This window comes from Cervus canadensis, chromosome 1, assembly GCF_019320065.1.
Source record: "Cervus canadensis isolate Bull #8, Minnesota chromosome 1, ASM1932006v1, whole genome shotgun sequence".
Classification (NCBI taxonomy): Eukaryota; Metazoa; Chordata; class Mammalia; order Artiodactyla; family Cervidae; genus Cervus; species Cervus canadensis.
The window spans coordinates 22,348,147-22,360,298 of record NC_057386.1 but is presented as its reverse complement, the minus strand read 5'-3'; the positions used below and the strand labels follow the sequence as shown (position 1 = coordinate 22,360,298).

Sequence of the window (12,152 nt, the reverse complement as noted above, 5' to 3'; positions counted from 1 at the left end):
TGTGTTTTCACTGCGATGATCATCTTTTAAAGATGAACATACACTGGGACTTCCCAGATGGTAGAGTGGTTAAGATTTCGCAGTTCCGCTGCAGAGGGCATGAGTCTGACCGCTAGTCAGGGCTAGGATCACACACTGACTCGTAAAGCAGCCAAAAAAGAACATGTAACTACAGATGACTGAGTAACTGCTGCTTCACCAAGATTTGCACGTTTCTGGGCCTCTGTGAGTGTGTACAACTGTATTGGTACCAAGTGGCACCACTCTTAACTACATGGGCTTAAGACAACTTAATTCTGCACATTTAATTCATGGCACATTTGTGCAAAGTGAGGGATGATGGCTCTTCAGAAGCCTGGGAGGACCACGCTGCTGGACAATAGACGCTGCAGGGTGGGTGTGCAGAACTCAAGGAGCCAGGGTGTCAAATCTGTGCTGAACGTATACTGATAGCAGCGATTTAGGTTCAGTCAACTTTTCCCCCCACCAAATGAGGCTGTTGATTATATTGGCTTTTCTTTAGTTAATTAATTTTATAGGAACTACATCTATGAACTGATAAAACAGATTGAGGTGTATACATAATTAAGTTGCAGTCTTACAGTGAAAACAACCTAAGTTGACTGAAAAAAACATCTTCCCTTTAGAGCAGTGTTCAAACTATTTAGACCATGAACCACAATCATAAAAACAATTTACATCAAGAGCCAGTATATGCACATACACCCCCACATACTTCCCTGTCCCGTGCTCATGCAAGAAGAATTTCCTGAAATAAAATTTGCCCTTGCTACATGTGATCCGCTTTGATATTTTTCTACCCTATTTCATTTTTTTTAATGCCAGTTGTGACTCACTAAATTGGTTTTGTGCCCTACAGGCTGGAAACATGGCTTCAAAGCAGTCTATCCACCACCCAAGTTAGGGAAACCATGCAAAGACCTAGAAGGCATTTTAACTTTATGAATGTCACAAAACTGAGGATTGTAAACACAATGGGTGTCTGTACTAGGGTTCAAAGAGAACTTAAAGAACCCAGTATGTGCAGTGCTTAAGAGCATGAGGCTCCAGACCAAAATGAGCATTCATACTGTGGGACAGCTGGGGCATTCCTCTCCTAGCCTCAGCATACCACCTGTAAAACAGAGGTAATGTCATCCTGACACGATTCTAGGAGGCATCAGTAATGAACAATATTGAGCCTAGAGTGGGTAATCAATAAATGGTGGTTTAAACTTAGAAGCTGAGTAAACACTGCATTTGAGTTAAGAAGAAAAAAAAAAAAAATCACATGCATATAGGACGGGAAGACAGAGCTTAATTGTGTTTCTCATGTGAAAAAGCCCCAGTGGTTTTGACTCAAAGTTAAATGGGAAGCAATAGAACCTAGATGTGGTTGCCAAAAAAGCTACTGCAATCTTGGACTGCATTTCCAAAAGTTCAGTCATAGAAGAAAATAATAGTGCTCGTCTGCTCTGTACGGGGCCCCGCCTGGAGTGTCAGGTTCCGTCCTGAGGGATGTTTTGAAAGAAGGACTTTCAAGTGGAGCTTGAGGGCAGCTGTGGTGGTGACCAGGACACCAGAGCAGCAATATCCACCAGGACATTTATTCCACATGTGTACTGCATGAGAAGAACCAAGACTGTGGGGTGGAAATTTCAGTTTACTAGAAGGGAGAACTTTCAAATGATGGGATCAGTTGCCTCCTGAGGAAATGTTCTCCCTTCTCTGGAGTCATTTAGCCAGAGGTGGGGTGTGTGTCCCTCTGGTGGGGTGGGAAGGTGGATGAAATGATCTGATCTGAGAATTTAAATTTTTTTATAATCCTCAAAACTCACTGCCGATAAAAACACAGGATAAGTTAGTTGCTGGCAGGGCTGGGAAGGGCAGGCAGGGGCTCTTCCAGGAGGCTCCCCTGGGCTCAGGTTCACTTAGCTAAAAATGGTGAGTGACTCTCCCTCTGACATCCCCTGTTATGAAACAGGAGAACACCAGAAAAGGATAGAGTGCAAACAAAATGACAACTGGCCCAGTGCTTATTCACCTCCCTTTCCCATCTCTCTCCCTCTGCGGTTATTAGCACCCTGGACTCAAAGTGTCTAGAGATTTGGCTGGGCTGAGTGGCTTTTCAGTTAGGAAGTTATAGCAGAGTCCTGATGCCAGCGCAGGCTGAGGGTGTTCCCCCTGCACCATCTTGGTTGGTTTCATTTTCCTCCCTGGCCAGCCCCTGAAATATTCCTCTAGATCTCAAACCACTGGCTTCTCTCCTAGAGTCTCGCAGAGCTTTGTGGCTCCCGGGCTGTGGAGCTGGGCAACCAAACTGGAGACTCATCTCCCTGCCACTGCAGAATGACATCCTGGGATTACCCATGAAAGGGGAAAGACACATTTCCAGCTGGTGTTTGGAAATGAACAGTGGTTAAGAAGTGATACAGATGCATAACTGCAGGACTAGAGTCAAAGGTACTTTAGAACCTCATTAATTTGGAACCTTATGTTTAAAATGTGTAATCTGGACATAAATTGTACTTAACTTTCCCTTCATACTTTGAAAGCTAGGCTAACTAGTGTATGAAGCCTGCAAAGGGACTCTTAAGGCACCGTTAGGGAACTGTTTCACACCACTGCCACTTTTAATTGCACCATTTGCTTTAAACAGCAGTTTATAGCTGTTCACTGAAACCTACTTTAGCAACATTGGTAAGTGACACTGTTGCATATTCTTGGAAGAAAAGGCTGCATTTTCTTCAGAGTGCTATCATTCAGACTTTCATTAACTTGGGTTGGCTAAAACTTTCCCACCAGCTCCCTGGCTCATGAAGTTTTCTGGTGATTTGCTATACCAGCAATTGCAGTTCTTTTAGGCCTCAAGGAAAATTTCCAAGGCTGTCACACAAGGCTTCCAGGCAGGGGTTGGGGGGTGTTCAGTGCCTGACCAGTCCACCCTTGATTTTCCTTTTCCCTATACTGGAAACCAACTTAATTCCAATTTAAAACTGGGAGTGTCCCAGATCTGGATGAACAAATGATGGTTCATCTCCACCTCCATCCCTCCAGCTGTAGCTTCCTCACTCTTTGGCCAAACTTAGTGGAAAAGCTGCCAGCATCCTGCTGTCCCCCTCCCCTCTCACCTGCTCACTTGGACTTTCACCCCAGGTCTCTGCTGATACTGCACTTGCCAGGTCACAAGGGCCCTCCTCATTGTTAAATCCAAAGGACCCCCGACCCTTTGACCATTCCCTCCTTTTGATCCCCCCAGATTTTCTACCTCTCCAGCCACCTCTTCCCTTTGTGGGCTCCTTTTGCCACTCCTTCGATACGGATGTTCTTCACTATCATCTTTCCCACCCAACACCCATTCCAGGAGTGACTGTGCCCACTCACATGGCTTCAAGTACCTTCCCCGGGCTGATGAGTCCCAGGTCTATGAATGGCCTACACATCTCCCCTCTGAGTGGAGGACTAGTACCTCCAGCCCTCTGTGGGCTGTTCACCTGGGTTGGCCACAGAACTGCCAATGCCAAGCTGTTACCTGGGCCAGTTCTCTCCCCGGCCTGCTCATCCCCAGTCACCACGGGCCTCCTTCCAGATTCCTGAAGAGCCTCCATCTCTTCCCTGTTCTCATCCCTGCCCTGTCCTTGCTCAGAACTCTTTCTTTTCTCTTCACTAGCTAACACGACTCACCCTTCAGGTCTCAGGCTGTTCCCCCCACCCACCTACCCAAGAGCCCACTATGTAAAAGGCATGTTATTTCCTCGGAGAGGCCTTCCAGGAGCCTTGAGATGAGGTTAACTCCTCTGGTAACTAACCACGCATTAAATCATCATGGGCTTAATGTCTCTCTTCCACACACAGAAGTCAGGGGGCTCAGGTCTGTTTTCACTGCTGAGCCACTACATCAAGCCTATTACACAGTACAGTAACACCAGCGCCTGAAGGCTGAATGAATAATAAATATTTCTGATTAAACCAGCCCCTCTTCTGGTACTTCCAATCACAACGAAACCGGAGCTACATCCTCATCACCACCCAATCATCAAGTCCTCCTGGGTCTGTCTCCTAAATACGAACCTCTCTCCATCTGCCTTATGCTAGAGTTAACCACCTTCAGCTCAGCCCGAAATACAGCCCAAAGCCTGCATGATGGCTCCCTAACCTCTGGCCTAGCCACCTCTCATCCAGCCTCCACAATCTTGTCAGAAGAATCTTTTAAAATGTAAATTCACTCAACTACTCTCCCAGATTAAATCCTTCAACAGTTTAGGGCAAAACAAGCTACCCCTCCCTGACCAGCCACCCCCCCCCAAACTTTCCTACTTTATCTCTTGCCCTTTCAACTCTCTCCACAAACATTTCAGTTTTTTTCCATTTCAGGAACTACAACACATCCTCTCACTTGGAGGCTAAGCACACACTCTCCCATTTGTCTGGCCAACTCCAGTCCTTCTTCAGAGCTCATCTGTAACTCTCCTGATGTCTGGGGCAAGTGCCATTGCTCTGTGCCAGTGTATATGCACCATGGCACCCTTCACAGAACTCTCCCCCGACAACAGGGCAGGGAGCGCAGCTCGCTCTTTCCATAGGCTGACTCAGGGAGCACCACGTAACAGGAAGAGGCTGCAGACGGGACCCTGGAGCCCTGGCCATCAGACTCGGGGGTTGTTCCACTAGTCTTTCACTTGAGAATACTACTCTTGAGCCAGGGGATGAGAGAGAAGGGAAACAAAGAAACACCACAACTGAGAAAGAACTTGGCTCAAACTCCACAGCCAGGCCTTGGGGGTACTTGGATTTTATTGTGTCATGGGGTCTTACCACCCTAACTATGGCTTTCTTGGCTGTCTGCTATGCTGTTTCCCCTAGAGGAATTTCACTCTGCGCAAACAGTTCTTCTGTTGGCTATTTTGGTCAGCTCAGCTGGGCCTGAAGCCAGCACAACAGTTCCTAAGCCCAGTCTTTTCCAGTTGCCTAGCCTGGAAGAATTCAGAGCTGGTAAGGGAAAGACTAAACCATAGCTGGTTTTAGGAAACTAAGTTGGACCTCAAAGGGAACTGACAATGGACTGAGACAGAGAAAGGATCAAGAAAGACTCTAAAATACTCTGAGCAAAAATCCAACAATTAGAATAATCATATAAAAGAGATCCATAACAGTAGAAGGAATTTCACTGATTTTCATGAAAAGAGAATAGTTCCAGGTGTGGCTAATGCCAGAGGAAAGTAGACTGCAGATCCTGTCTCCACCCACTTATTGAGCCCTCTAGTCTTCTTCCAATTTTGACCTCAGCCTCAGCCACAATTTCATCAGAAGATTCCCTTTATCAGCCAAGATCCATTATTTCTCTCCTTATCGAATAAAACTCCTTGCAAGAACCACTCATACTTGCTGTCCCTCATTGCTCTCCTTCCAGTCTTTCTTGAACCTGTTCCAGCCAGGTTGCCCCCTCCCATCCACACCACAAAAATCACCCCCACCACCAGGGACCTCCACATTGCCAAGTTGGATGGTTCTTAGATTTAGGCTTGTGTTATCTGACAGATGGCCCCTCTTCCTCTTTGAAATACCATCATCACTTGGCTTGCAGGGTGGCCTTTTACCCCTCTGGCTGCTGCTTCTAAGACTCCTTTGCTGGGTCTGTCTCTCAAATTCTAAATGTCTGCTCCAGGGCTCAGTCTTAGGTCCTGTTTTTTTGTTTTTTTTTCCTGTCTACACCTGTTTGTGGGGGGATTTCATCTAGTCTCCTAGCTTTAGAAACCAATAATATATATAGATTCATACAGACCTAGTCCGGGCTTCCCTGGTGGCCCAGTGCTAAAGAATCTGCCTGGAATGCAGGAGACACAGGTTCGATCATTGAGTTGGAAAGATCCCTTGGAGAAGAATATGGCAACCCACTCCAGTATTCTTGCCGGAAAATCCCATGGACAGAGGAATCTGATGGGCTACAGTCCACGGGATTGCCAAGAGTCAGACACAACTTAGTGACTAAACCACCACAGTCATGATGACTCCTAACCATATCTTCAGACTTGTATATCTTGACTGCCTAATGTTATCTCCACTTGGATGTACTACTGGTAAGCAACTCAAACCTGCTCTAGCCCCAAAGAGGGCTGCTGTTATCTCCCTAATTCTGTGTCTCCTTCAAACTTCCCCAGGGCAGTGAATGGAACTCCACCTTTTCAGCTATTCAGCCCTAAAACCTTGGGAGGCATCCTTGATCCTTCTTTTTTTCACTCTGTGTTAGTTGCTCAGCCCTGTTGGACTCTTTTGTGTCCCCATGGACTATAGCCTGCCAGGCTTCTCTGTCCATGGAATTTTCCAGGCAAGAATACTGGAATGGGTAGCCATTCCCTTCTCTAGGGGATCTTCCTGACCCAGGGACTGAACCGGGTCTCTGCATTGCAGGCAGATTCTTTACTGTCTTAGTCACTAGGGAAGCCCACTCTTGACAAGCCCACTTGTCAAGAAACACTTGAGCTCTATCTTCAAAATATATACAGAATCTGACTGCATTCACAACCACTTCTTTTTATCACCCAGGTTCAGGTCCCCATCATCTCTCGCTTGAATAACTGTGAAAGTCTCCTAGCTGGGCTTCTGACTTTGTCCCTGCTGGTTTTATTCTCAAACCAGCATCCAGAGATCCATCAATGCAATCCTGTTACTCCTCTGCTCAGAGTCCCTAATACATCCTATGTCCCAGTCAAATTAAGAGTCAAAGTCCACACCATGACACATAAGGGGTCTATGTGACCTCTCTGACTTAGCGGTCACTCTCCCTCACTCACCGCTTAGGCCATGCTGGCCTCCCTGCTATTCCAGTACATGCCAGCTAGGGCCCCTCTTCAGGCCCTTTGTACTCACTGTTCTCTCTGCTTGAGTTCTCACCCCCACCCCCATCTCCCCTCCCCAGATTGTTGCTGTTTAGTCGCTAGGTCATGTCCCAGGCCCTTTGTACTCACTGTTCTCTCTGCTTGAGTTCTCACCCCCACCCCCATCTCCCCTCCCCAGACTGTGGCTGTTTAGTCGCTAGGTCATGTCCGACTCTTGACGACCCCATGGACTCCCCAGATTAAGCCTGGCTCAATCCCTCCCCTCCCTCCTTCAGGGTTTTCTCAAACTCCCTTCTCTGACAACCCTATGTAAACCATACCCCTCAATGTTCTCCTGTCCTCCATTCAGTTTTCCCCTTAGCACTTCTTATTGTCTGATATCTACTAGTAACTTAATGTCTTCTACCAGATGTACTTTCCTTACCTACTGGCACACAGTAGATGCTTCATATGTATATTTGTTGAGTGGATGAATGAATGAATCCTGGAGGCTGCGGAGCAGGACAGCGTGAGTAGCATTTTAGAACCAAAGGAGAAAACCCGCAGATCTGCATATCCTGGCACTAGGTGCTGGCATCCACTCACCAGGTCAGCTCAGCCGATCCAATCCCAGAAGGAACTCAACCCTGCCGGTCACCTCACATGGGGACAAGAGTCTGTGTGTAGACCAGCACAGTCGAGTCTTTCTCCTGGACAGAAACCTCAGACACGCACCTCATCACCACACACCAGGTGCTGCATCTCAATGCCTCTTTCAATGAACAGGTACTGGGGAGAAATTCTTTCCCAAGTGAGTTAAGACGATGCAGGTCCCTGTTGTCTGAATACCTCTTATCTGTCTCCACCCTGCATCTCTCTCCTGAAAACGTGACCGTGTTATCACTGGCTAGTTCATATCCTATCAGACTGGAAGGGACCCTAGAGAAGTGAGTGGGGACACGGGACAGCCAGCAGGGGATGGTGAGAAACAGTCCCAGGAAATGGTACAAAATACTGGGCCTCAGAACTCTGCCAAAAACAGAAAAGAAGACAGCAAGACACACTTTTTCCCCTCTAAAGAGTATCATTATGTACAAACTTTATGTACATGCTTTCTCTGTTTTGACACATTTGTGAGTCACTCTGCACATTCATCTGGGACACAACTGGTTAAAGTGAGTGGTGACTTCATTTCCCCTGGGACGAGAGGCTCACCATTTATTCTTCTGATGGCTGAGAAATGTTTTGGTCTGTTCTGAGGCTAGTCTGAGAAGACTTCCAGTTAGACACTGGCTGGGGGCAGAAATATTCCACATCCACACAGCCCTGCCTGCCGTCTCTTCCTCCCTATTTACACCCTCTGAAAGGCGGCTTTGTGGTTCCACCGAATCCCCTAGGAGAGACAACAAACACCCCACAGAGGAAGCTCTAGAAAGAGGACATTTGGGAGTGTGTGGGCCAGTGCCTGCTGCTCCCTGAGCCGTTTTCACTGCATGGCTGAGATGAAGAGACCACCTAACAGCTTCAATCATGGTTTGGGGACAGATGCATCCAGTGAGGTGGGGCTTCTGGCTAAAGACAGCATGCAGTGCTGATGCTGAAACAAACTGTAGCTCAGGGAAATGAGACGGGCAAAGGGAACATTCAGTTGGGTTTGCAAACACCTTCTTCCTGTGGTAAACAGCTCTGACATCTCAACGTTGCTTGGAGTTGCTCACAGAGGGTAAACTGAGAAGCAGCAAAACTGAGTACTTTGTTCTTTGTACTCCTCGGCTCCTGAGCAGCACTCATCTCCCAAGAGCAGGCCAGCTTGAAGGTCAAGCTGATGAGAAGCAACCCCCCAGGCCAGTGGGGGCCTCAGAATATCCAGGAAGAGTGTAAACTAGATGAGCAATGGAAGTGGCAGTGTCCCCAAGCTGCCAGAGCTGATTCAGCTTGCTTCTGGGCTCTCTTCTCACCTTGAGTGAGGCAATACAAAAACCCGTTTTCCATTTCAGAATCCTGTCAACTGGAACAAATCCACCAGTGGGAGCATCTCCACAAGGGCAATCTCTAACCTCTTTCCTACTCAAACAGATAGTGCCTTTGAATTAGTACTGCCCCAAGTTTTTACCTTCTTCATTCATCTTTCCACCCAGCTTCAACAGACAACTGACAAACTGACAGCAAAGTGAGACCTCCCCACCCTGAGGTCTCCAAGAGAATGCTGCTAGCCAAGGAAAGACCTGATAACTGAGGAAATAGTTCTTAACAAAGAAAAGTGACTTTGAACTATGTTTCAGAAATACAAAGATCTAAGTGTTGACTCTGTGTAGAAAGGAATAAAGAAAAAGTTCTTTTCCCTTCCTTCAATAGAAGGAAGTCACTCGAGGAGATGCATGTGAATTCAAAACAAAAGCAAATCAAAAACAAAAAAGCATCAACAAATGCATTCCATAATGATGTCCACTTCTCAGCCCATCTTGGCTTCCAGCCCAGCTGGTTTAGAACTTGCTGGGAAGACATTCACAAATCCAGTTAAGCTGCTCAAAGGGAAACTCCAGATATAACACCCAATACACTAATAAGAAAATACTAGAGCGCCTCCAAATAGATTTTGCTGTAAGTCTGCAGCTCACAAATTTTCAGATTGGACAATGTAATCATTTAAACTCAGAAGTGCTCACATCTCTACATTTTCTGATACTCTATGCACCCTTTAAAGCAGTTCTCTGCACCTTTCATTCTGTGGCCACTGTCTATCTCCTGCAAAATAATTCCTAAATTTTTCAATCTCTGTACATAAAGCTTCCAATTTGTGTGTTGACAGAGAACAAAGGAGGTTTCGTTACATCTTAGAAGAATGTTACACTTCATCATAGAAATGGGGGTGAGCAAGGTCTATAAGATTGCTAAACCCAAGCCAACACTAGGGTCTACTGGTTAGCTGCAACTTAAATGTTTTCAAAAAGGCCTTGGTTAGGCAATCCTTGCGTAAAGCAAGCTTGTGAATGATCACATACCTATAGCGAAAGCAAGTGTTTAGGCTACAAGAGACTGTACAACTTCTCCAAAAGGCTACTCTTCACCAACAGAAGAACGCAATTTCAAGGTCAAAGATATCAAAATGAATTGTCCTCTCTGCTGTTACACCAGGAGGTTCCTTTACCCAGACATTTGCCAGAATCTTCTTAACGCTTCTTCTCTCCTTTGACAGGCCTGCAGAGGCCCAAACTTAATAGAATCTGAGAGAAAAGAGCCCATTGGTCTATAAGAAGCCAAATAGTGAGGCCAAACTCTTTCTCTTGGCATCAGTTCTCCCTGCAGAGCTGTGAAGTGACATTCCAATGATGAACTAACTCTACTTGGGTCTCCTTGGCAAAGAGACCATGTCTTTACAAGCCTAGTCCAGGGGGTTCATAATTATGTCAGACCAGTTTTTTTTTTTTTTTCTCATTGTTGCTGCTTTTAAACAAAGAGGTTAAGCCTCTGTACAACCTAGTGGAAGAACCAGAATTAGAAAACTTACCAATCGCCCCAGCCAATGAGAATCCATTTCCAACAGGTATTAAGGCCTGTTAGAAGCCACTGGAACACTGACATCATCAGCCCAATTGATAGGTTGTCTGACAGATTCGCCCCCTTCATCGCACACAAGAATTTAAAACAAAACAAGACACTGCAGTTATATTCATTATTGCAGACAAGACGTTTCTTTATCTAAATTACTCCTATGGTGCGGATTCTACCATCATTCCCTTCAAAGCCTCTCTATGAGCTGGCCAATACCCTAAATGTTCTAGCCTGAAAAATCTTATCCAAATACCAACTCAACACTTAGTCCTCCACTATCATACTTAATGCCTTCTGAGGTACAGCATGCAAGTTTAGTGCATGCCAGTGTACTGCCCAACAGTCATCACTCTTCTATCTGCAATGAAACCCGTGTAATGGGTGACCATGGGTCAATTCACTGTTTAAAGCAGATTTACCAGCTCCCCCCTCCCTTTCTCTAAGAAAGCAACAAATAAGTGAGCAAGAAGTAGTCTCAGAAGAAGAAACAAACTTCGGGACAATATGCACTGAGAAAAGCCAGACTGAGTCCCCCTGGATCAAGTTAATTAAGAAACAATTAAACATGACAGTATCTTGGAATCAAAACCAAGGAATGCCTTGAGGACAGGTTTCTCAATTGCCCAGAGGAGAAGACACAATTCCTTTTCATCTAAAATTAGAAAGCCACTCGGAACATAAGCCAAGAAGCATGGGTAGGAAGGAGGCTGAGAATCGTAAGTTAGCAATGGGAATGGAGGTGGGGTGGAGGAAGAAAGTAAATATCCATTTTGTTTTACTTCTTCTGTCATTCATCATCACGGCCTTTGGGATTCGGCAGTTCCACCCTCCCCACTCCCATAGGATGTCAGGTAACAGGCTGGGAGCTCTGTCCACAAGTTCTTAAAAGTCTCAAAATTCTGCTAAGCGCTGGCAGATATCTAGCTGGAAGCTCAAAGATGCAAGTGAAAATATTAAAAGGTTTGTGCCCACTCCTCAGTCCAAGGCGAGAGGTCATCTACTTAGGGAGCGCCCTCGTGTCCTGACACTACCTCTCGACTGTCTACCCAGAGAACTAAGTTGGCTTCCACGCCCATCAGTGTCCATGTGTTGGAGCCGTCGGAATTTCAAGTATTCCCCAGCCCCTCTCTGCAGTCGGGAGAACACTGAATCGCTGGTGGGCACCTAGAGTCAGAATGCAAGAGGGTCCCGGAACACAGGACAAGCGCACAGGGAGCCGACCGCCTCCTCAGAGCAGACCCAGGCAACGTCCCCGGGCCGGGAAACACTCAGGTGGGTCGGCGACCAGGCAGACGAGGTGCCAGGTTTGCCCTGGGTGCCCGCTCCTCTCGCCAGCCCCCGGAAGCGCCTCCCTCCCGCCTAGCGGGCTCCGAGGGGGCGGGGAGTCGAACGCCCCCTTCCGGGTGCCTCCGCCTGGCTGGCCAGCCCCGCTCCTCCTCCGGGCGGGAATCCTCCCTCCCCGCCCCTACCGGAGCCGGGCCCCGGCGCCAGGTCCGGCCCCAGGGGGGAACCCCCAGTCCCGGCTCCCTCTCCCTGCGGCCTCTGCCCGTCTTCCCGACCCTTGAGAGCCGGGAAGACCCCGCCGGCAGCGGTCAGGACCCACCGCTCATTACGACATCTTCCTCCCTGGCCTCCGCCGCCTCCGCCGCCACCGAGAGCCTGACACCGCCCGCCTAGCACCCGCCAATCCCGGAGCCCGCCACCGCCCGAGCGACGGCAGCGTTCACCAATAAGAGCTCGGTACATTGGGGACCGACAGCACTATCAACCAATCAAAGAGAGGCA

At 47.4% G+C, this 12,152-nt stretch overlaps 1 protein-coding gene across 2 annotated transcripts in view; it reads right to left on the bottom strand.

The window, feature by feature from the left end:
• Positions 1-12,152, bottom strand: part of SP2 (Sp2 transcription factor) — a 25,277-nt gene extending 13,125 nt beyond the window's left edge. The window contains exons 1-2 of one of the 2 annotated variants that reach the window (XM_043470250.1): positions 11,971-12,152; positions 10,324-10,436 (exon numbers count right to left, since the gene is read on the bottom strand). Coding sequence is in view for 1 of the 2 variants with exons in the window: in XM_043470241.1 (XP_043326176.1) it covers positions 11,971-11,977 (7 nt within the window). In the remaining variant the exon portion in view is untranslated. The remainder of the gene's footprint in view (positions 1-10,323; positions 10,437-11,970) is intronic. The other variant, XM_043470241.1, reaches the window with a different exon arrangement.